This window comes from Phoenix dactylifera, chromosome 17 (assembly GCF_051530095.1).
Source record: "Phoenix dactylifera cultivar Ajwa chromosome 17, Ajwa_hap1_PhDact_Kaust_v1.1, whole genome shotgun sequence".
NCBI classification, from domain to species: domain Eukaryota; kingdom Viridiplantae; phylum Streptophyta; class Magnoliopsida; order Arecales; family Arecaceae; genus Phoenix; species Phoenix dactylifera.
In genome coordinates, this window is record NC_143206.1 from 3,718,116 (window position 1) to 3,744,617 (window position 26,502).

Consider the following 26,502-nt stretch of genomic DNA (forward strand, 5'->3'; position numbering starts at 1 on the left):
TGGTTTTGGCCTACAAACTTGTTTCCAGCTCACCAAGCAGTGTCCACCGCTGCAGTTTTTGTCTCTGTAGAAAATTTCTTTTTTTTTCGGATTTATGTTCTTTAGTGTAAGAACTGATGAATGATGAAAGAATGAAAGAAGACTCAAAAACAGGAGAAACTGAGGAACCAACCTCAGTCCTTTTTACTTCCCAGAAAAAATCAAATCACCTTATTACATCCCATGGTCTATATATAAGGATACACAACTGAATAACTGAATAACTGAATAACAGAAACTTTAACTATCTAACAGTAAGCAACTGAATGAACGGAAACAGTTGAAACAGTTGAAGTGCTTGACTTCAGGTGAAATTCTTTGAAGCTCAGCTGAGCTGAGAGATGAACTTTGGTTCACAACATTTAGTGATTGCCATGTTGTTGCCCACCGAAAAAGTTTTATTACAATTTCCCCCCCATAATCCACTGATATATATATATATATATCATGGTAGATGTGGTTTAGGTTGTTGGTTTATTAATAAAATATTTAATTCAAAATTTTTAGATTTTTAATTCCATATTGTATATTTATCAAAACATGAACCTAGTTAAATATAAAAACTTATCTTAGTCTTCCAAATAACTTAGTTGTCTAAATAGATAAGATTTAAGTTTCCATCTTTATCTCTCTCCTCTCTTAAAATTCTACAAAAATTTTACGGACATATCTCTAATTGTTTCTCATGCAGTGTCTTAAAAAAAAGCGTAAAGACACTTTCTCTTCTCACTAGACATTCCGAAGGAATGCTTCGTAAGCAGACTTTTCAGAAGACTTCCATGGATAAAAAGATGTATTCTCATAAAAAGATGCATCTGATCTGATGGTGATCCCAAAAGACACAATCCTTGATGGATGAATGGATTATATAAAGGGATGCATTCAACGAAAGGATACTTAAGCATCTAATCATACTCACCTTTTCACATCCATAAATAGGAAAGGGATCGTATTTCCCATTCATTAGAACATCCCCTTTCCATCTGAATAACTCCAAATTAGTGAAGAGAATTGAGAGCACTAAGTGAGTGAACTCAAGTACACTCAATAAGTGTTTGAGAAAAAAATTGTGTTTACAAATAAGGAGATTGAGAGAGAATGTTTCAATCAAATTTGCTGATTTTCAACGCATCTGGATTTGGCTAGTTCAGGTTCGACCATAATTCTCTTTTGTTAGAGTGCACTTCAAGGAGAACATGAAGCAGTTCGTTGTATCTTAGGAGTAGACCGCCATCAACTGTTTGTATCTGAACAGGGCGAATTCTACTCTAAAGAAAACGCCTTTTATAACGTGCCTCGAACCAAGTAACATTAAAACTTAATTTATTTATTTAATGTATACAGAAAGCCATTAATTAAATATTAAAAATAAAATAATAAAATAATATAAAAGAGATTTATAAGATTTTAGCGGATAGATTATTTTCTAACATAGGTATGTGAAGTGAAACCTAGTTTTAGTTTCCACTTGGGCCCTTGTTGCTGTACAGGCTATGATGGGTCCTCTGCGTCCTGTCTGGTGCACCAAAAGTTTGCAAGGGACCTGTTTCCAGAATTTAAAATAATATTCTGTGACAGGCGAGTTTGAAAAACTAGATTTTCACTTTGCTGTTGACATGAACTGATGAGAGCACAAAAGTGTGATCTAAGTACCAATTAACTTAGCCTAATGCTAGCAAAATAATGATAAATAATAGGTGTTAATATTTGCATGATTAATATTTTATCTTTAGCACTTATTATATTTTTTATCATTATTCTATATAAATTCATCTAAAAAGGACTCATCTTTCCAACTGCAGAACAGAATCCATGACTCTTCTTCTGCGCACCCAAGCAACTTCCCAAATTCCGCGATGCAACTCAAGCTTCCAGCCATCTGCAGTCAATTAACATTGTGATTCCAAATCAGCATCATCCCAAGCGCCAGCATCAGTTGCTTTTCCATCTGCACCGTCCACGTTCCAGCATATCAGAACTCCTCCCTCCCCATCTTGACCACTTCCTCATCCTTCCAGCATTTCGTGTCCAATTTGTCTCGTCCACGTCTGCCTCTTCCAAGCTTCAATCCCGCAGCCGTCCGCTCACCCTGCGCCTCACGCGCTCCAGCTCCAGCTCCCGCGATCGCGATCTGTCCCGGCTGCCCGTGAAGCGTCCCAAGCCGTCCGTGATCACCGCCCAGCCATCCGCCCACCTCCTCCGCCTGCGTCCGTCCGCCTCCCAGCAGCATCCGCGCATCGTCCTCAACCGCGATCGGCTCCCGTGCTTCCAGATCCACGTCTCAGCCATCCCAACCGTCCACGATGCTCCGGAGTTCACAATCAGCCTCCATCCAGTCATCCATGGTGATTCTCCCGCATCAAATTCCTTGCAAATCTTCCGTTTCCGCGTCTGCCTCTTCCCCGTTTCAGAGCTTCCGCAATCAACGTCCGCGAGCAATCTTTCGGAGTCCCAGCATCCCGTGAAGCAATCAACGTCCGCGAGCATCTTCTGCACCCATCTACGCGTTGTCCGCACCCGTGATCAGCCCAGCCATCCGCAAATCACCCCTCCGCGTCCTCAGCATACCACGCACGATCTTTGGCGTCTGTTAGCAGCTCCTCTCCATGCGCGATCAGGGGATCATCGCTGGTTTATGGGTTCTGGGGATCTATATGAAGAGGGTCTTCTCGGCTTGGGGGGGAGGATCGGGGGGGATTCAAAAAGAAAAGAAGAGAGAAAACAGAGAGGGGAAGAAGAAGAAGAAACAGGGCATCCCCTGTTTCTGAAAAGAAAAAAAGAAATAAAAAAAAGAGAGTGAAAAAGGGAGAGATGCTGATGTTTGTAATGGCTTGCTAATTCCTTTGGCAAAAGGTGATGGATGAACCCTTGTCATGTTGCTTTCATCAAGTACACTCTAAACTTTAATTCTAATTGTTTTATATCCATTGGTATGTTTTGGGTTCTTGCATATTTATTTATTAGATAGATCTTGCATGGTTTATATATATTGATGCATGGATTATTTCGATGCTTGATTTGTCGTAGACGTAACCGGTACGATAAATACTTGGATATTTAATTCATGTTTTCAGATTGTATACTCCATGATTAGAACTACCCTATCATATTAATCCTTAATCAAGAATTGCCGAGTTTATTTGTTGAAAGTAACATTGTCAAGGAGGATTCCGGATCCCTAGCCTTCTCTATATTCTTGAACGTTGTTTAATCACATATTATTCTCTGCTTTTAATTTCTGAAGATCAACTAAAAATTATATCTAAAAATTACGTTAATAATCCATAGATCGTTCCCTGAGGAATCGACCTCAGACTTCCGAGTTATACTACTTGTGCGATTCTCCTGCACTTGGGAGAACAGTTTTTCGAAAGCACCATGAACCTCACTCATATTCTACCTCCTTTACAAGAGCTTCTTTTCATCGGCTTGATTAATTCATTAGGAAGAACAAATTGTTCTGCTTCTAAATCTATTCGTTCTATAAAGATTGGTGCAACTCCCAGGATTTATCGCAAAACACAGGGTCGGTTAATTATATGTTACCAAATTAGCAGCTATGTGCCTGATGAAACTTTCGATATGCACATCGAGCACCACCCAAGCATTTCCCTTTTAATACTCCATGCTTATATAGTCGCTGATATGGGCAATTATTCGTTCAAACAATTCAAGCATTTTTAAGTACCTACGATCAATTAGAGTCCCACCCAACACTCATGTACTTTAATCTAAATGTTCAACAATTTCGTCAGAGAGGCCCTCTATTTAGGGACATCATCTCATTTATATCTGACAAACTCCCAGTAAGAAAACAAGTTTAGATCACAATATATTGCAATTGCGATTAACAAGAATGGTGGATAGACAGGTGCAGAATCTGAGCCAATGCTCTGCGGTATCGCACTTTTCTCAGGCACGACTAGCGCCGGTTTGATGGCTCTTATCCCACCTCCACATCCACCATCCCTGTTACACTGCAATTGCAATGTATTACAATCTAAATCGGTTTGCCAAGAGAAAGGATAAAGGGGGGCCTGTATGTTGCTTTATAGCCCTGCTGGAATAACTACAATTTCCTTCTGATCACATGTAAACAAGAGTAAAGATCTTATTGAGAGTAAAAGGGAGTATTACAGGGCAAAGAACCCGCAAACACAGGCATCAATTCCCTCTTCAACCTTCTACCCTTGCTATCCTCATCTATACATTTCTCTAAACAGCTACAGTACACTAATCATCAATATGGCAAACAAAAAAGAATTTCTAAGTAAGATAGAGCTTGAATGCGCATGTCACTGACTTGACTTTTTAGTTAGAACCACATCGATTGCCCTGATTCGGAGCATGCGTATAATGGCTTGGCTCCACTTTCCCTGCCTCGTAATTCAGAAGTTAAATGTTGCTCATAGACAATCTTGATGAGAGTCATGATGCTAGGCTTTTGGAATGGAACAAGAAGAAACCCCATGTAGAAGTTTAAGGAATCCTAAGAAACTTAGTTTTCCATCGGAATGTCTCACCCAGTCTTGCAGAACAACATGGACGGGGACTGAAGGACTAAGCCCGAGTTCCTGGTGCAACAAAAAATCATCAGGTTAACTTTCAAAAAATCAAAATGCAGCCTTGGAAGATGGTCTTATAGCATTGATGATCAATGAAAAGAGGTTATCATTGCCCCTTGAGAACTTTGATGTATTGCTAGGAGAATTTGAATATATATCATAAAATATAAAATCTGTGCACAGATAAAAATGTAAAATTCTTCCATTTGAATTGTACCGATGCAAGTTCCTCAATCATGATAGGCCTGTTCCCATCCTTTTCAAAGAGTTCATATGCACTACGGGCATGTTGCTCCCAACTATCAAGTCCTTCCATCTGATACACACTTATGGCTGCAGCAGCAAATTCCTCAAAATCTAACTTTCTGTACTGAAGAGAACTCACCTGTATTCAAAACAGAGCATATATATTTGTGTTCCAGGAAATGAATCTCAAAGTAAAGAAAAGTTTCATAATGAGGCATACCATGTTAACAAAATCAAGAACTCTTGAGTCCTTCATTGCATCAGTTGAGTTTTTCGACAATGACTGCATGCAAACGACATTAGAACTCCATGGAGGAAAGCAAAAAAATCATATGGAGGGAATAACTAACCATCTTTAAGTTTTGTAAGGATATATAGCCATTCTTGTTCGGTCCCAACAATGCAAATTGTTCTTGCAGATAAGCAAGCTGAGTTACTGTCAAAGTCTTTGCAAGGGCCTGCAATAAATATATCATCCAAGATATTAGTTGCTTTTACAAGTTTTTTCTACTTGTCCTGGCCATAATGGTAAGGTGTGAAACACAGCAGAAAAGGAAATAAATGGAAATATTAACCACCTTACTGACTTGTTATTCAATTTCAAATGGTTCATATTTCGATGGGCTTGACAAGGATCATAACCATAATCAGCAAGCCTGTTTGCTGCTAGCTTTATTATTCTTTATTAACCAATCACAAAATAGGATCCAAAATCATGATTTGCAATTCTTCTTGGAACTGAATATCAACCTACCACCATCATCTGGGTCTAGAAAGTTGATGATGTTGATGGTTTTCTGACAAACACATGCCAAAACTAAAAATTCTCTACCAACAGAAATACAAATATGCTATGGGCATTATTTTCTAAGATTTATGATAGAACTAAAATCAACAATCTTATTTTCTGGAAATGTTTTTGCAACAATTATTGAGTAGGTTACCTTCAAAACCAGTATTATCCTTTTGGGGATGTTCTATAATTCTTGTACATACATAGTATTATTTTGAGTATTAAATGCCACAAATGCCATGTCCTATTGATCTGTTGCAGCACATCTTCACACTAAAGATTCAATATAAGCCCGACTTTTTAATTCTTTAAGCAAATGACAGAAATCCATCAACATTTTGAAACATAAATTTGTTTGAAAGCTATAAAGTAACAAACCATATAAGTAATCATTCATATTATCGGAGAAGTGAAATGTCATTGTATTCAACAAAGTTCACCATACCAGTGCATACCACCCCATACTGGGTACCATACCGGTACCAAACTAAGACTCGGTATGGGGGTCGGATCGAGTTTCGGTATGCCAAACCGACCCGTACCGGGCCTACCGATACTGTACCAACATGATACGAGTACAGGGTTTGATATCAAGATTGCGAACCTATGGAAAGAATGTAAAATTATTTTCACACATTGCATCACTACTTTACTATATGTAACCTACATTTTGGTTTTGGGAAGTACTGGTACTTAAATAGGAATATGTATCTTTAATATCCAAAAGGATTTGAGGAGACAGGCTGGTCTCATGGTTAATAACCAAAATCATACAAGAAAACTAATTTTACCTTTTTTGGACTATTTGCTAGGTAGTAGAATATAATGTACAAATACATACATAAAAATTTTACAAGAACTTCTAACACTGAATGCATATAACATTAATTTGTGCTTAGATACATGTACATGAACTTATAACTGATCCACCTCGCTACTTAAAAATTACATAAATCTTAAAGAATAAAAGGGAATTCAAGTGTAATCTCTAGGTATTTCTCCCTCACCTTCATTCTCTTCTAAATTTCAATGAGTGATAGCGTTTCCTCTTCACCTGGGGCGTAATGGAATAGGGCAAGGCACAGCCAGGCATAACAGAAACTTAATCCATCTTGCTACCAGGTTTAGAATCTCAATCTGAAGCCAACCTATTCATCTATTGATTCGACTTTATCTGGAACTAATGCTTGCAGTTATTGGGGTACACACCACATGTTCCTGTTTATTAGTTAGTTCTGCCTCTTTCGATCCAAGCAGAGTTAAGACCTGATCTATACTTTTAGCTGGAACCCACATTTTAAACTGTTCTATTGTTGGTTTAATCAGATCAAACCAAAACATTTTAGGATCAGGTCCATCTTACAGGACTGATACCCAAGTAGGTCAGAGAATCAAAACTAGATGTGGTGTTTAAACCAAACCAACAAATTCAGGTTTTGGGTTGGCTTGGGTCAAAATCAGTGAAATCTAGGATGGGAACAGGGTTAGTTTAGCATCTCGTCATCCCAATTGCACCCATATCATTTGTCTTGTTCTTACTTTGCTAACAATTAAACAAGATGTAGCACCCATTGAGAATAGGACATGAAATATAGACAGATTTTACATTAAGGTTGAAGTCTCGAGGATGATATAAGAAAGTTGGTAGGAATCATAATATTGTGTATAACAGGAGTTGAAAACGAATGTAATATCAAAAAGGGATTCTTTTTCAAGACAAAAGAATATTGAAAAAGGGAAAGGAAAAATATATAATAACAAAGTTTTCTATGCATGGCAATAGGAAAAGCATGTACAAGACAACTAGCATTTGACAAATAATAACTACTTTTACTTTTTTGGTTTGGATCGAAAGTTCGCATTGGGATATTATAATGAATATAAACAAAAAAATGCTCACTCTTTGTCAAGGTTCGCCATCTTGATACTAGACCCCATACCAATACCATCCTATTACAATGTCAGTACACAATATGGTACGGCAAGATTCGGTGTACCGAATGTCGGGCAATATGGTACCATGTACCGGTTCAATACCGGTACGGTACACCTAGTACAGTACGATACCAATTGTTATGGCAAACCTTGCTCTTTGTTATATACTTTGAATTGATCATCAATCAAATTAGGTTCAAGATACCATAGCAATATTTCTTTGTTTTCCAAACAATAATATCACTCTAATACGCAATTCCTGTTTTCCTTTTTATTGAGGGCTAAGATGGAAAGAACCCAGCCAAAATCCACACGAGGGCGAAATTTGAACCAGGGTCATCGTTACCTAATCCCCAATAACTTTACCAACCGCACTAGTTGGGACTTCCACTCTAATATGTAATCCATAATAGATCAGATTTTCATTTCCACCATGATTTTTGATTATTTAAGAGTGAGCTTCCTGCCAAGCAGTATATGATAAAATCAAAGATTTAAAAACATCTCTTCATCTAATTATCCACATCAAGGGAATGGAATTACCTTGCCACGGTTGGTGAGTACAATCCAAAACAAAAAGGGATTGCAGAGCACATGCACATGATCCCCACCCCCATGTATAAATAGTGAACTTAAGTTTGCTTTCATTATGCAATTTCTTGATATGCATTAGTTTTAACATGATAATAATAGGGTAAAGGCCCTAGCAAGTAGTAGTAATATTTAATCATATGGTTTAGAGCAGAATCTTGCTACATGTTTGGCATCACAACCACAAACCAGGGGCAAAGGTAGGAGCATGAAGTTGCTTTATATGCATGCGCATAAACATGATGTTAGTAAGGCATAAGAGCTAGCAAACTGTGGCAGGAAATAAAAGGCTGGCAGAATGGATTCTTATGACTTGATAAATCTTTTTGACAGATTTGATAACAACAAATTAAAAACAAGGTCCCTAAGTGTCTTTTACATGCATGTCAAGCTCTTAAAAATTAAATCTCCAATCAGTATTCTCGGTTTCTGTTGTAAGTCAGTTTATTTGTTATTTTACCCATTTCAGCATAACCTTTAAAAATATTTCTCATCTTAAAGCCAACCTCATCTTCCAGATTAGTTAAATACATCTCTCCTATTCTTTCATTTATTCCATGTCCTGCCATTGCTCTTATATCCTAAAATAGTACTTTTATTTTCTAATCTCAAAATTATCTAAATTCAACAATTCTATCCTTCCTTCACAACTGTATTTCTCATTAATCCAGCTGATATTCCTAAGAACATAGACATCTCAATATATTTCTGTGTTTTCTCCTCATTATGTATTCGCTCCACCAAATAACCCTCCCAATCTTTAACTTTGCGCATACTACAAGGTTCTTAGTTTCTTGGTGCTTAAAAGTAGCAGCTTCCATTTAGGTAGTGCACCCACTTCCAACTCTCCTTGGAAACTCGTCCTGCACCCACTTCCTACATGTTTTCACACTAATTTTGACCTGCTTCTGCATACCCGCACCCAATATGCTTCAGTAACCATGTGTAGGTATTTTGCTGGCCTAGCACTAGCACAGTACATTCCATTCCATGCCATGCCATTCCATGTCAGTTCCTGGCATGCACTGGTATGCATGGGCATGGAGCCTAACCACGTGCCAGTACAGCGCTGGCATCATTATGCTAATCTATGCAAACTGACTTGGATAACACTTAATCCATGCAATTCACCACAAACCTATTTGCAGATCATTAAACAAACCTAAAAGGATGAAACATATTTCAATTCTCTAAGGCATCCTCTATGTTCCCTACTTGAAAGATACCCTACGCATTCAACATCAATTCTTTCAAAACTGTGGGCTTGCTGCAATAAGGAACTAGTATTGCCCTGGACCAAAGTAGCCTAAAATGTTCTTGTTTCTTCTCCCAATATGATGTGAATTTGTCAAGAAGTAAACCATCACCACTCGGTTCTCCTTTCTCACCCACACCCAATAAGAGGATTGTAGAATGAGAGAGAGAGAGAGAGAGAGAGAGAGAGAGAGAGAGAGAGAGACTTGTAACAAAACAACAGACTGTCTTCATATTATCACAATACCCTCTTTGAAAGGGTAGAAACAAAGTTTCCAAAGGGGAAAAAACTTTTATATCGATGATGATGGCTTAAACATGCAAGAATTAGTGGAAGTAACCAGCAAGTCCTTACTGGCTCGCCATGGACACGAAACAGAATTAATTTCCTTTCAACCACAGCACACAATCTTTGTCATTCCAAGATGGTAACAACTTATAATTTGTTTTGCAGTTAGACTTAGTTTAGGGCCCTATTCAACTTCAACCACCCAATCTACAGGGCAGAACAGACCTTTTAGCAGCAAGAAAAAACCTAGCCCTTTAGTAGGTGGATTAGCTTCAGCTTGCAAAATCTAAGCTCATTACCAATACAAATCTGGTCCACGCCAGATCTAGCCTGGCCTACCTACAATCTGTTTGCTTCACAAGTTCCACACTGAAGTGTTCATTAGCTGTATGCGAACCATAAAAAATGTTGATTTTCGATGCATGCAAAAAGGGAATTCCATAGGCAACTGTTAGGATGATATGAGAGTTGAATGGAATGGAATGGAAAGGTAAGTTTACGCCTGGATCTGGTTTGGACTGGCATTGATGACTTAGAGTCATAATTGTTGGTTAACATTTCCACAAAAACAAAATCCTTAAATGAAAATCCTCTCCCACAGTCAACAGGATAAAGTAAGCACTTTTCAGAATCTAGCATGTGTAGCGAGGATTTGATGGTAGAAGTTTACAATCTATCTTCTTAGATTCTCACTCTGTTAGCAACTCTTAGGTTTTCATTAGACATCTCATAAGTTATTTTTACTCCCTCAGCCATTTTTTTGACTTTCATCTGACCATCTTCATTAAAGTCCATACTGTGCGCCCCCATCTTCAGAAATTATGCTAAACTAGGCTCACTAGCAAATTCAGCGTTAATCTAGAACTTGTGTTTACCCATTAAACTGCATTTTGATTCCAACAAAAAATATTAATTGAACTCTAATTCCTGCCTTCTAAAACTACATTATTCATATGTAATTCGAAAGAGAAGCTAACATGTTTCCTTCTTATTCATACACAACCACCTAATATTCCCTTCCCTTAAATACCATGGTCTTCAGAAACTGCATCTCCAACAATTCTTATTACTTGTAAGGTCTTGTATCTCCTCCATATACTCATGACATATTCATCAATCACATCTTATATCACTTACAAGCACACAGCAAGAGTTAACATGTATAATCCGAGGAAATGGTAATCTTTAAAAAAATAAGGAAAAGGAATTCCTATGATGTACTGCTTAAAAAAATAACTTCAGTATGATCACCTAATCAGGCATCCTATTTTGTGATAGCACTATAAAAGATTAATTAGAATCTAACGCAAAAATTAAATTATATAATATGTAATTTCTTGCTAGAGTTTTGTCATCAATCATTAGTGACTGAAGATACAAAATAGATCCACTATGATGAGTAAAAGTGAGATGCCAAAGCAACGCCGACCACCTATATATGAGCTTCCTGCCACCAAGGGTTTCATTTTGGATGAGATCTCTGCTAATATTGCACCAGGTACCCCTCAATATGATACATAGAATTTCTTGGACTCTATTATCTCAGCCGATATAAACAAATAAATCTCAAGATATCTATGTGATATAAACATATCAGCCCACATTCTTCAATTAACTTTTTTACTTCCTTAATTGGATTTTCCATTAAATTTCAAAATCAATCCCTAAATATACTTGATAAGCTCAGATTTACCAATAAGCTAAGATTTCGATATCCCAATACTATATTATTGGCCGAGTTATTGAAAAATCTCGGTTTTTTTCCAAACTGTCCCGCCTTCCGTATCTGTCAAGATAACTGAGACCTCGTTTCAAATCTCCATCCTCATCACCCATCTAGATGACAGATATCTCAGGTTTTGAAGCCTTGCCTTCCATAAACATTCTCTATTCTTTCACCTTAAAATAAAATTTAGTTAATTCAATCTCCAGACAGACAATAAGATGACTTTGGGAGGGAAAATGCATAAACGTTCTGCAGAAAAAGGTACTCATACTCCTGAACCTCAGCTTGGTTTATTACCAAACTTATGTCTAAGAATCAGATAGCTTCATTCTTGAGTTACTTTCAATGCACTATACTGCTAAACTAATACGAAGGCTGAGACGTAAATAACCCTTGAAAAGAAGATGATGACGACAAAGGAATGCTTGTGACTTAGGATCTCTACGAATTTCCATTTTCATAGATCAAATTCTAGCTGCAAGTCATGTTTCATTTATGGCTTGACCATAGCATGCAGTGGCTTAATTCACAACAGTCTTCTAGATTACAAGTGACTAATTTCTTGGAGTTTAGTCTCTCCATCATAACTTTTTTAAGAGCATACTAAAAATTAATTTCTTTAGATGCTTATATACTTTATGACATGCACATATGCACATAAATACTTATCAACATAAGTACACACTTCCACAGGCTTTTGGCATGCAAGTTTTCTCTCTCTCTCTCTCTCTCTCTCTCTCTCTCTCTCTCTCTCTCCCTCCCTCTATATTCTAAGATGCAGACTTTGGATCTACATCATTGATTATTCTCTGCACATCCTAAAATTTATTTGAATTAAAATTCAGCAAGTTTGGTTGCTTCTAGGCCGTGAAAAATATCAAAATATTGTGCCACTCCATAAAAATTGTCTATTTTGGGGCATTTAATATGCAAGTAGGAAATCACCAAAACATTTCATCTTTAGCTTGCAAACATTTAAAATGTTGTAGATCATGATTAACTGGATTTTCATTATAGATTTTCCATCGTTTGTTTTACACCAGGAGGATTGAAGCCCTAATGGTGCTGAAAGGAATGTGGATTCTCTCTACCTCTGTATGTGGGTGTATGTGCAAACATTGGATCTGGCACATGAATTGCACATAGTCTATTCAATAAGAACAATCAGTTGACAACTGGCAGTGTTCCCAACAATGAAAATGCATTACAATAGTGTAGATAAATATGGTCCCTTTTAGTGCATATGCCCTTTGGTAGTCATTTCATTTGAGTGTATATGGAGGATACATTTACTAATAGAAGATTAAATTTATGATGAGATTTAGGGAATTCACAGCCCTTATGATGCTCCGACTTCAACAGAAGTCCGACTTACTCTTCACTTTCTTTCTTTAGACTTTTTCTAAAGAGTCCTGAGTACTTCTCTCACTGCTTCCTATCTCACATGTGACATCACATGAGGTACTGTTTAACATCCAGATTAGACAACAGTTAGCGAACGTCCCTGTAGTTTGTTTTATAGTGGGAGTGCCACCACTCGGCTTCCAGACCTCTCAACTGGGGAGAAAGGTATCAACCAGTGGACTGTAAGTCTCGTATATGTTTACGCAGTCATACCATAGTCTGGCACCAACCATTTAGGCTCACTGGTATGCAAATTCCTCATGGCTGAAGAACTTGATCAGGAGCTGTGCAAATTGGAGACCTCATACCAACATCTTGTCTTATAATCCTAGCAAGATAATATAACCATGAGCCTCATCTCAAAGGATAAATTCTTGGGATTCTTTTCCTGGATGAGTTTCATGATGTTTAAGAACATATAGAACATGAATGTTTAAATTGTACTGCAAAAGTTGTAGGATTTGCTTGTAGCTTATAAAAGTGTTGCAGCTAAAGGGAAAAAGAAGTCATATAGACAAGGTTATCAGATACATAAATTATCCATTTTGTTAAAAATTCAAGTTAATTCATAAAACAGGTTAAAGGATTTGATTTCACAGGAAATTAAATCTTAAAAAAAAAATATTGACTTGCATTAAAGAAGAATAACGTACCCTCAAAGATGATTTTCTTAAAGAAGAAGAACATATATAAGCTCTTACAAGCTTATAAATTATAATATCCAAAGAAATCTTAATCTCTTGAGAATCTCGGATCCAAGGATGACCTGTGTTAAAGTAATCAGGTTTCTGGTTATTGACAATTTATATAATGAATTTGATCATTCCAAGGTAAAAAGGAGCTTACTAAGAGCCTGCGAAGCAGTCATTCTCTTACGATAGTCCTTATTCAGCAACCTCTTCACGAAATCTTTAGCCTCAGCAGACAGAGAAGGCCATGGAGCTTCCTCAAAGCTTGGCTCTGCCTTCAAAACAGCACGAAATATACCTGACTCTGTCCTTGCCCAGAAAGGGCGGCTTCCACAGAGTAAAATATATGCAATGACACCAATACTCCACATGTCTGCCTCAGTTCCATAAGATCTGTGAAGAACTTCAGGAGCAACATAATACGCACTTCCTACGATATCGTTCAGCCTTTCATCTGCTCATTGCCAATGATTGAATCACATTATATTTCAAATCAAACTTGAAATAAGATAAGAATGAAAAGAAAAGAATCAGATTGCCAAGATATCTCATCAGACCAACCTGGCTTCACAAAATCTGACAAACCAAAATCTATGACCTTCAAGGTCGACTTCTCATCCTTTGAAGTAAAAAGAAAATTCTGAACCACAAAATAGGAACAAGGATTACAAAGACTTTTAAGAATGTGATTTAGAGAAAATGAAGGGGGACCAATCAGTGTAGGTGATTTGAAATTCTACATCAGAATTTCCTAAAGAACACTTTCTTTGAATCTTAATATTTTCAGTTTGATTAAGCAACTACCTCTGGCTTGAGATCTCGGTGAACAACACCTTGAAGATGACAAAATGACACAACATTCAATATCTGAACCATGACAACCTTGGCATCCTCTTCTGAATATTTCCCACCCCTACAAAATGAATAAAACAATGATTGTTCATTAGTGGCATGATTTAAGGCACCAAAAATAGGTAACATTGTTACCAGCTACATGATGATGTAAAATAAACGCAATTATGACTTTAATGATACCTCGAAAGTATCCTGTCTAACAATTCACCACCTTTGCATAACCTGAAATGAACAAAAACAATACTATAAGCTCCAATAGATCAATATGACCTGCTATTATGTAGATTTCTAGTTACATGTCTAAATAATATCTAATGAAGCCTTCCCTTTCTCAGAGCACTAAGCTAGCCTATGGAACAGTAATCTTCACCAAATTTGTCTAATCATATGCATGTGCTTATAACCAGGTAATAAACAAGAAACCTAGAGAACATTCCTGAAAGGCTATTGGCAACTTCATGTGAGAATCGGCCCAAAACGGGCCTGTCCCAGATTGAAGTAAGCAGGACCGACTGACTTCAGTGCAAATTCAGAAGAAAAAAAAGGGATCAGAACAGAGGAAAACACGTTGCTCTGCCCAAGCCCCTGCCATTGAGATAAGGCTGCAGAGCTGCGGTCGGTGAGGACTCCATGGGGCTGGTGCGAACGGCCGTCGGCTGTTGGGGCTGCTGCAACCGACGAATGGCCGGCCTTATCTCTTTGTTGAGTCGATCTTATCCCCTTCCAAAATCCTGTTCTTTAAATTCTCCATATTTCCTGCGATTGATCACCATCGAGTCTCCCACTTCCTTCTTCCTCGTCTCTGGTGGATGCCATGTAGCCACGACTGAGTGTCACCACGCAAGACCCTATCTTCCTCTCTCAAAACCTCCGCTTGCCTCTATTTCCCTGTTCTGAGATCCACCGCCACTCTTTCTATCAGAACCCGCCGCCGTCGGTCATGATTCGTCGGCCTCTGCCATTGTCTATGAACCTCCTCCCTTCACCCTTTTCCATTCTTCCTCAAGCTAAGCTTGATTCCTCCAATTTTCAGCCAAGCCTGATGCCTTGTTCTGCCTCTTTTTTCATGTTCGACCTATTCTTGCTAGCCGCTACTACTGCTGACTATCATTGACTGGCCGTTGACACCCTGCCGCCACGGCGTGGCCGCCATCAACCCTCCCCTATCTCTTCTTTTACCTCTCTTCCTCTTTCTTTCCATTTTCTTCTTCTCATTTTTTTCATTTTCTCCCCATTTTCTTCATTTATTATTTTCTATAAATTCTTTTCTTTTCGCTTCCTACTTGTTATTTTCTCTTCTCTGACTCATGGACTAGATATAGTGATTTTCAACGACGGATCAAACCCAAGACTTGTTTGAACCCAAACTGAGTCTGTCTCTCCTTTCTATCTCTACTAGTTGACTTAGACCAAACCTAGTTTCCTTTAAATAGTCTAATTTTCTCTTAATTGATAAATTACATCTAACCCGAAAGCTTTAATTTGATCTGGTGGAAATTCAGACCCGGATAGCGAGGAGGCGTGATCTAGAATGATTGCTTTGCGTTCAAGTAACCAAGAACTCCATCTCATTACATATGTTAGTGTTATGTTATAATTAATTGTTAGATCCAAATGGTGGTCGAGACCTCTAAATATTAGGCTAGATTTGGTGGTCTGAACATGGACTGAATCCTGCCATAAGACATTTCAAGTTATATGATATCTCATAGAAGTCTAATAAGACATTTAATTATTTTAGGTTTTTGGACAATTTTCCAAATTGGTGGATTTTGAGAGATTTTAGAGTGAAAATAGCAAGTTACCTCCACCCCTAGTGTTCTAGCATGCACATGATCTGATCTGCATTATTGGAAAATTAATCTATAGTTATCATGATATGTTTAAATTAAGTATCGTAGGCATGCCGTATTTAAATGATTTGTAAAATATTGGATCAAGTATGATACAATGTACTTGGGCATGATTTGTATTTTATTGCATCGATAAATGTGTTGATATCGTATATGTTATATGTTGATTTTGCCACTCTCTAGTCCGACTATGATCACACGAGCTTAGGATCTAGTCTCCTTCCGGACCTCCAATGGGGCAATCACTGGCACATGTTGGTTGACGCCATATTGTAGTCAGAAGCTAGTTTCCTTTCGAGCCTAGCCAGTCGAGGATGATCGCTGGCACATGCCGATGGAAGCATGTTTTTCCATATGATTTTAGAGCTAATTTTCTTCTGGACCTCCGGTGGTACAATCACTAGTGTATGACCAATGGATGGCATATTGTAGTCAGGATCTAATCTCTTTCAGAGCTTGTCACGGGCCGATCGTGGCCATAGTTGTGGAGACTAGGAGCGTGAGAGTGGATGATCTATCCATTGTTCATTTGAAAATTTATTTTGGCCAAATGCATTATATATCTTCAAATCTATGTTGATAGATTTGATATGTTCATTAGCATATTTTTATTTATGAAAAATCATGGAAACTGAAATTTATATTTCTCTAACAATATATTTGATCGAACTAGAGGTTTTGGTAACTTACTGAGCCTGTAAAGCTCATTCTCTCTCTCTTCCATTTCAGATGTTGAGGAATAGATGGGGCCTGGGATTGAGTAGTAAGGAGCTTAGGATTTAGAAGACATTTGATTAGTGTTTCTTTGAATAATTTGAATTCGACATATTCTTAGTGATTGTGGACTATTTCTTTTGAAAATGCATTAGATTATTTGTTCTACCTCTGCCTGAGTTTGGAATGACATGAGTTGTATGAATCATAAGGCAAGCCTTGCAGTCCTGTAGGGTTAAACCCTATGGATGTGCGAATATCTCTCCTGTGCTCAGCTCGGGCCATTGGATTGAGACGGGACAGATATAGTGGTACCAAAGCCAGGCTCAAGTCCCTATAGTTTAGGTTAGTGCGATAGGGTAGAATTTAGGTTATGATTGGATATTTTAATCACCAGTACTAAGAAAATTAATAACAATATTGGATATGATTCTTTCTCATGATATCAAAATGGCTTGAACACGATCCAGGAAGTTGTCCGACATTGCAGAGGATTCCCATATGGCAAATACGTATTGTATTCATCAAAATGATTATGCCTCTCAAACTCCTAGTGCCTCCCAAACTTGTAGTGCCTTTCGGACCGTTGGCACCTCCTGAACTACTGGCGCCTCTCAAGCTACCAGTTCCTCATGAACTACTGGAGCCTTTCGAGACCATCACCAAAGCAAGGTGCGGGCAACTAGCCCTTCTTGCCAGTAGGAGGATGTCCCTAATGCCTCAAGCAATAATCAAAAGGCTGCTAACCCTCTAGGGAATGAGGGTCAGATGGCAGACTTTGTACAAGGCCTAATCACACTCCTACAACAAGTACAACAAATAGGGCAATAGGAGAATAAAGATGGTCAATCTTCGAGGCCAGAGAGAGGAATAGTAGAATTTAAAAGATTGCCACCACCTGCTTATGAGGGCTCCACTAATCCCACCGAGTCTCTGAGTGGCCCAAGGAAATAGAGGAGACATTTGCCAATATGGAGTGCACGGATCAAGAAAAGGTCCGCATCGCTGCTTATCAGTTGCTGGGAGAAGCTTATGAATGGTGGGAAGCCGTCAACTGGTAGCGCTTATTAATTGGGATACCTTCCGTCAAAGTTCATAAACATGTATTTTTCTGAGAGTCTCGAGTACGAGGAGAGTAAATTCACCAGGTTGACTTAAAGGAACATGATGGTGGCCCAGTATGAGGCTAAGCTTACCGAGCTCTCCTATTTTGCTCCAGACTTGGTGGCTATTGATAGCATCAAAGCTAGAAGATTTGAAAAATGGTTGAAGCCCAGGATCTGCATTGGAGAGAGGCCCATATGGCTGGCCTCCTACCAGGAGGTAGTCAATATAGCCAAAATAGTGGAGCGGGAGGTTAACATGCAGCAGGAGAGGGACCGGCATTACAAAAAAGAGGCCCAGACCTAATGGGCCTCAGGGTGGCCAGTTCTCAGGCAATAAATCAAGGAGACAAGAAACTCATAAGAGGAATGAGGCCCAGCAGAAGAACGAACCTCAATGCAGTGGGTGCAGAGAACTCCACTCAGAGCAAGATTGCCACTGATTTTCCAGAGTTTGCTTTGATTGTGGTTAGCAGGGCCACAAGGTTGTGGATTGTCTATACCGCCAAAACTCCAAATATTGGCGGCCCTCCCAGAATGTGCCAAGACCACCACATGTTCAGGCTGCTCCAGATGCACCGACTTCTCATCAAGGCCAACCCTCAAGACAAGGGCAAGGTAGACGTTAAAAGCAGAAGACCCAGGCCCACGTTTATGCTATGACTCAGCAAGATGCGCAGGCATACAATGCTAAAAAGGCTACCCACTCTTTACATTGAAGTAGCATCTATATATCGAAGTAGCATCTATATATCCAATGCTCCAATGCTAATATCGAAGTAGCATCTATATATGCTTGCATTTTGTTTGATCCCAAGGCTACCCACTCTTTTGTCTCATCTAAGTTTGCTAAAAAGGCTGGCATTGTGCCTGTGCTCCTACATTATGAATTGTGTCTCTACCCTGAATGGGAGTGCCATCATGGTTGACACGGTTTGCCCATCTTGTATTGTGAGCATTGGGGATCGTGATCTTGTATTTGATCTGATGATCCTGGAGAGGACTTTGACATCATCCTAAGGATGGATTAGCTTGCTTCATACCATGCTACAGTGGACTACTTCAGGAAGAAAGTAACCTTTCAGATTCCAAGGCAGCTGCCATTCAGTTTCACTGGTAGTGGAATGAATATCAGAATAGTATCCTCTAGGCAAACTTGTTGAATGTTGAGGAAAGGCTGTACAAGGTATTTGGCCACTATCATAGACGCTCAGCAAGATGAGTCAATGCTGGAAAGTATTATGATAGTGAGGGTGTTTCCTAATGTATTTCCAGAGGATCTGCCATAACTACCTCCAAACACAAAGAGAGAGAGTTCTCTATTGATCTAGTACCTGGTGTCGGGCCTATCTCCAAAGCTTCCTATCAAATGGCTCCAGCTGAATTTAAGGAACTTAAAGAGCAACTCCAGGATTGCTAGATAAGGGTTTCATTAGGCCCAGTTTCTCTCCATGGGGTGCTCTAGTACTTTTTGTCAAGAAGAAGGATGGGAACACAGCTATGCATTGACTATAGGGAGTTGAATAAGCTGACAGTTCGGAATAAATATCCTCTATCAAAGATTGATGACCTCTTTCATCAGCTTCAAAATGCCCAAGTGTTCTCCAAAATTGATATACAGTCTAGGCACCACCAATTAAAAATTAAGGTTGATGGCATACCCAAAACAACCTTTCAGACCAAAAATGGGCAGAATGAATTTTCAGTTATGCCCTTTAATCAACAAATGCTCTAGCATCCTTTATAGACATGTTGAACAGGAAGACCACTGGCGCATAACCAATAGACGGCATGTTGTAGTCAGGATTTAGTCACTTTTTGGGCTTGCCATGGGCTTATCATGGCCAATGTCATGAAGAATAGGAGCATGCCGGTTGACAGCATGTTATAGTTGGAAACTAGTTTTCTTTCGAGCCTAGCCAATCGAGGCTGATTGTTGGCACATGCTGATGGAAGCATGTTTGTCCATGTAATTTCAGAGCTAGTTTCCTTCTAGGCCTTCAGTAGGAAGATCACTGGCGCATAACTGATAGACGACATGTTGTAATCAGGATCTAGTCACTTTTTGGGCTTGCCATGGGCTGATCATGGCCATTGTCGTGAAGAATAGGAGAGTGAGAATGGATAGTCCATCGATGGTTGGTTTAAAAATTTATTCTGGCCAAATGCATTACATATCTTCAAATCTATGTTGATAGACTTGATATGTTCATTGGCAAATTTTTATTTAAGAAAAATCATGCAAACTAAAATTTATAGTTCTCGTACAATATACTTGATCGAACTAGAGGTTTTGGTAACTAAGCCTGTAAAGCTCATTCTCAACCTTCCATTTTTTCAGAAGCCGAGGAATAGACAGGACCTGGGATCGAGCAATGAGGAGCTTAGAATTTAGAAGACATTTGATTAGTGTTTCTTCGAATAATTTGATTTCTATATGTTCTTAGTGATTGTGGACTATTTCCTTCGAATGAATGCATTAGATTATTTGTTCTACAACTGCCTGAGTTTGGAATGACATGAGTGTGTATGAATCATAAGGCATGCCTTGCATGTCCTATGGGGTTAAGCCCTATGGATGTGCGGCTGTCTATCTCGTGCTCAGCTCAGGCCATCGGGTCGAGACATGACATTTCATAGGCAGAGCCAACAATGAACACTTGGGGGAGGATGGATGCCAACAGGAAAATATTAGCAATTATGACCTTTTTTTGAAAAAAAATGAACACAATTCTCTAGGCTTTGTTTTCTTCAAGACTTCTAATTATATTATTAAATTTAGCTTATATGCATAAAAGATGTCATAGAACTTGTTATTTGTAATTGAAATACAAGCTACCCTGATCGTGCAATCATTAAAAAATAAGAGTACCTATCAGCAAATAAGCTTATTTAATTTTTAAAGGAAACAAACCAGCAATAGAAAAGACTAGACACACACACACAAAGAGAGAGAGAGATAGAGAGGGTAGGAACTATAAAGGCATAAAAGCTTAAAAAACTTTAAGGGTTCCTTCAAGGTTGATCCTTTTAACTTTCCCCACAAAAATAGGTAAATAGATGCTACCCAAACAAAAGTAACACCAATTTGCTATTGTGATTTGGGTTAGGGGTACAAGGGAGAAGGGTCACATGCATGTGATGGGGGAAGAAAGTTCCACTATTTTGTTTTCATCTAGTACCATCCAGTATACTCATCCACCATTCACTAAGATTGGTTTCACCAATCAGACACATCATTGATATATGTTTTATGACATTTAATCAACAATCATTAGATAAGTGGGATGATGGAGAGACTGCATGGACCAAATGGAATTTGGAGAGGATACACTAATCTTGAGGGAAGGGGGGCTAGAAAGGGTAGCTAATCATGAGCAACAACATTAAAAGCAAGAAAGAAAGTCAAAGAGGAGCTAAAAGAAAGCCCCAATATTGCAGAAATTTATGTGACACATTGAAAGTGAGCTTGTTTATGTTTAATTTGTTCTAAACACTAAACTTTTATACGTTTTCCATAATATCATTGCTCTTTGAGGAGCTATTAGCACTTTTTTAGCTTGCCAAATAAAAAAAATGCTTAATTAAGAAGGATACATTTCAAAACTTTTCCTGTTAAGGACAAAAACACAAGGTGGCAGGTGATTGAGAAAAGTTTCAAATAGCTGCATTATTTGGCCAAAAACTTGGTAAGAATCGAGGGATTGAAAAAGAGCCATGTCAAAATTTTAGGAGGTGGAAAGCTAGATTTTATATACCCCCTGGCTCTGCCACTGGCTTACTTCATCTGCATTAGGGGTTTAAACTATCTAAGACTTCAAACTACAAAAACTAAGACACATAAACTTGTTTCTGGTAGGACCAAAAGTGATAATTTAACTATATTAAGATATATACTTTTTTAAACCCACTTATATCCTCCACCGCATTATAATTTCTTTGACAATCTAGTATAAATTAAACACTGATAGTTATCCAACATGACAATATCTGGGATACACGACTTCGCAACTTTTGCCGTTAAACCAAGAATAATAAATAATAAATAGTTAACTAAGATAAACCACCAGTTCACAAGGTACATTGTTTGCTAGCAAACCTAAAATATTCTGTGATGAACAGATGGATCAAACTTTAAATGGACAGCGGAAAACAACATATAAAAGCACCACAAGAAATAATGAATGATAGACTATATTGACAACTGAATTCATCCATAAGAGAACTTCAGGAATTTGAGAAACTTCTAAATATGGACCAGCGAATGTTTTTCCACACCACTTAATAATGAATCAAAACACAGAAGAACAAATATGCCCATGGATTTATAAGGAAACATATGAATGCCATGTATGTATGTACCATATCTACATATGCTCTCTGCTTCCAAAACCAGATGGATAAAGTTGCAAACAAAGTTATAAGAAAAATATGATAATGCAATTAAAATTTGTTTAACCAAATTGCATTAATGCAATTAAAACTTACTCCATTACTATATACACATTGTCCTCATCCTCGTAAGCATCATAGAACTGCACCAGATTCTTGTGCCCTGTGAGAGAACTCAATATTCTCACTTCTCTTCTCACATCTTCAATAGCAATAGCTGTTGTCATCTGTCAATGCACTTCCCTGATGAGAAACATATTGAGGGATATTTCTATTTGTATGCCAATCTACATTACCATAATTCCAATTAAACAGGTAAGCAAAAGGCATCATTCATTAAAAAAATATGGATGTCTAGTAACAAAATATGATTGCTTGAAAGCAGATGGAGGGTACATGTATTTCGATGTCATTTTCTTTTCAAAGGCTTTTATTTCTATATTTGATAAACAACAGCTAGTACAGCACTTTCATGATCATTAGTAGAGGTAAGTATGCAATTCCTCGTACCAGTATCACAAAGATTGATGCCCGGGTTGGTTGGTATTAAATGCCATGTCACAATGATAGTTGGATTGTATAGAGTAACTTGTACATCGAATACCAAATCTTTCTCCATACCATTCTCAATATTTCTCCTCCTTTCTAATTTTTAAGCTTATTAGAATTCGTTCCCCACGTAGTTTCATAAAATGAACCTTTTTTACATGCCATCCAGAACCATTCAAGCAATAAAGCATCAATGCACCATAGTTGCATAAAATGGATTGTACCAGGCCATTATAAAAAATCTAGTCACAGATGAATGATCAATTTTCTGGTACAGACAAACGAATGACCATTACTGGGGAACAGTAATGTATTGTTAAAATGGTTACCAAACCATGACATTTTGGAACAGTAGATTTATATACGAGATAACCAATTCTATGATAATGGGTTTGGATTCATCTAATAATAGCAAGTTATAAACTACAAACTCAAAATACAATACCCAGAGACCAGGTATGTTCCAGACACTATTTATTATGACCCATCTTTCCTTCTACCACTCTTAACGGAAATATACAGCATGCACAAATATGATGAGTCCATTACTTCATTCATTGCATACAGGAAACTACTGAAAGAATAATATTTAGCATGATATTTTCAGCATTATACTTAAAAAGTCACTGTGAAAATTAAATTGAGCAAAATGCTCCAATCACTTATTAAGGGGGCTACCAGAGTAAGTAGTTTAAATATGCCATCCACAATACATACAATTTGAGCAGTAAATATAAATTTTTTAAAAAAAAAGTTCCCCTGGATATTTTTTTGTATTAGTTCATGCCTTTTTCCAATGAGTTATGATGCAGGAAAAAAAATGACGCATTTTAATTTTTTTTATGAAGTACCCATATATCTCATGAAATCTTCTGGAGCGCAATGGGATAGCTGACTTCCTAATAAATGATGAGGAAACAATATACAGAGTAGGTAGGTATATCTTGGGCATAATGTCATTGCTAAACAAAAACAGCATTGCTTCCAGCTTTTAATTATAACTCCTGGCTCATTATAAATTATTCCACCTATAAAAGAATTGTTAAACGAATCCTCAGAGAAACCACACATAGACATTATAGAAAGACAAAAATAAAATCCATATTGTCAAATTATATTGTTACTAAGTGCACTAATTATGTATAGCCAAACATCTCAATTGCATATAATTGTCAGTGAAACAGGTATTACTAAAAAATTACGAAAATTTCATTTAGAAGCACTAAAATCAAGCCCAGAAAACATCGTAATTCTACTTACAACAAAATATAAAGGGGAAAAAAGCAACAATAAGAAAAGAAAGAAGATAGCTTAGAAATGCATTTAAGAAGTCTACTGCAAAACATTAAAATAAATTAATCAGTTACCGATCTTACATTGAAATGAATCATAAACAAGAATGGACTATTTCTATTTGTAAACTATACAAACTGAAAACTGTCCGACAATCAATTCCTATTCAACAAACAAAAAAACAAAAAGGAAAAAGGTCAATTGGCACAGATCTACTTCTACATGATAACAGAAAACAAATCAACATTCCCAGAAGAAGTCATGCGGTCCGAAGGCATATATATTCAGCATGAAATATGAAGCTTTGCATGCAAAAATGACAAAAACGACTTCACGGATAGACACACCCAAAAGCAAAGGTTTCACCTTTACTGTTGTTATAAAAATATGATCATAGATCAAGCATCACAGAACACTGACCTTAGCTTTCGGAATAACCTTGACAGCCACCTCCTCACCCTTCAGTTCTCCCTTCTTCGCCTTGGCAGAGCAAGTATACCCAAAATGCCCGCGCCCAACCTCTTCTCCAAGCTCATACTTTGCGAAGAACTGCTTCGAGAAGCCGAAGCTCTTGTCCAGCCCCAGTTCAACCTCGCTGCCCTCCGGGATGGAGGCCTCGTTCGGCTTCACGGATCCATGCCGTCGGGCGAGCAAAGCCTTGATGTGCTTCGCCGGCGACGGAGGAGGGAACGGCCGCTTGAAGATCCGGAGAGGCGTCGAGTTGACGCTGGAATTGGCCGGGGAGCTCTTGTAAGAGCTCCGCAGAGGGCTCGGGACGTAGAAGGAGAACTTGGGCTGCTTCGGGGTCCCGGGATTCGGCGGCGGGGGCTCCTCAATTTTGGGTACTGCAGGGATTTCTTCTTGGTTGTCAGGGTTTTGGATCGGTTTTCCATGGCAGAGACCCATAGAAACCAAAACCCGGTCAGGGGACCCAAAAAAGTCCCAAACTTTGGAAAAAATGAAGAAAAAAACGCCTCAGAATTTAGAAATCCAGGAAAACAACCTCCATAATTAAGTAGACAAGATCAAGAAGCCTCAGGATTCAGCTCAAAGATGATCTTGAACAAGTCTAATCCTTCGCATTTCTAGTTGGGGAACATCCAGGAAAGGAAAAGACTCAGAGGAATAACACAAAGCAGCCTGAATCCAGAAGGAGGAATCAAAAAGAGAAAAAAAAAATCAAATTTTGAGGGAATTGGGGGTCAGGAAATGGATAAAAATTCCAACTTTAAGGGGATGAGAGGAGAAAGGAAGAAAATTTTCGAGGGAAAGGGTCGAATCTAATGGATTTGAGAAAGAGCCTAGGGATGCCTGGGATTGGCAAAGTGAACGGAGGTCTTCCCTGTCCCAAGGAGGAAAATGCCGAACAATGTGCGCAGGGAGGGGAAGGAATTTGATCGAAAGGAGAAAAAAAAAGAAAAGAGAGGAAAGAGAGAAAAGGAACCCTTTCTTTTGCTTTTCAGCTCCTCTTTGGGGGTGGCAGCTACTCCTTGTCATTAGAGACTGGAAAACCCATAACTAATGTTGGGAGTTGTGGGTCATGTCTCACTCACATCCTGAACTTGTCCTTTTAGCACACCCGCAAAATAAAAAGCATAAACTCCTGCACTTGCTTATTCCTTCCGCTGCTCATGCTTCAGCATACATGGAAGTTGACTTGCTTTTGGGAGGAGCTTTTAGTTTCAGGCCTTGCTCAAATCGGGCTTAGGCTTGCCATTTGTGCCATAGATTGAAAGGTAAATTGCCCTTCCATCCGAGCCACCTATGCCAACCGCAAGATGAATAGTGCGACCAATTGGATTACCTTCTATACAACACACCACTCAGAAAAATTTTGATGGGAGGGCACAGAGTCTGCTCCCCCACCCCTTCGTCGACTTTTGCTTTTTGATTTTTAGGGGTGCACTCATATATGTATAGTATGGTATAAGTTGCTGTTATATATATTAAAAAAAATAAATTAAATTAAAAACTGCCCTTCCAGCCAATATTTATAGGATTGAATGTTAAACTCTTGTTGCAATGTGTCTTCTTTCTCCTCACAAGATGTTTAGTCAGGGGGAATAATGTATCAATGTGCTGTACACCTTGAATCATATGGATGTGGTGTCTCCACTACTGCGGTCCTCCGACCGATGAAGTCCTTATCATGCGGTTGGGACTTGGGTGTGGGGACCTCCTAACAGCCTTTCAAAACCTTCTAGTTGGGAAT

The 26,502-nt window shown here is 38.3% G+C and overlaps 1 protein-coding gene across 1 annotated transcript; it reads right to left on the bottom strand.

The window, feature by feature from the left end:
- Positions 1-4,130: 4,130 nt before the first annotated feature.
- LOC103697758 (calcium/calmodulin-dependent serine/threonine-protein kinase 1-like) lies at positions 4,131-26,252 on the bottom strand. The gene is made up of 11 exons (XM_008779680.6): positions 24,711-26,252; positions 22,545-22,675; positions 14,567-14,608; positions 14,336-14,444; positions 14,093-14,171; positions 13,689-13,985; positions 13,496-13,608; positions 5,201-5,308; positions 5,071-5,133; positions 4,822-4,989; positions 4,131-4,613 (listed from the first exon to the last, which is right to left on the bottom strand). Exons 1-11 carry the CDS (start codon positions 25,194-25,196, stop codon positions 4,476-4,478), a joined length of 1,734 nt encoding a protein of 577 aa, XP_008777902.1. The 5' UTR covers positions 25,197-26,252; the 3' UTR covers positions 4,131-4,475.
- Between the last annotated feature and the right edge of the window lie 250 nt (positions 26,253-26,502).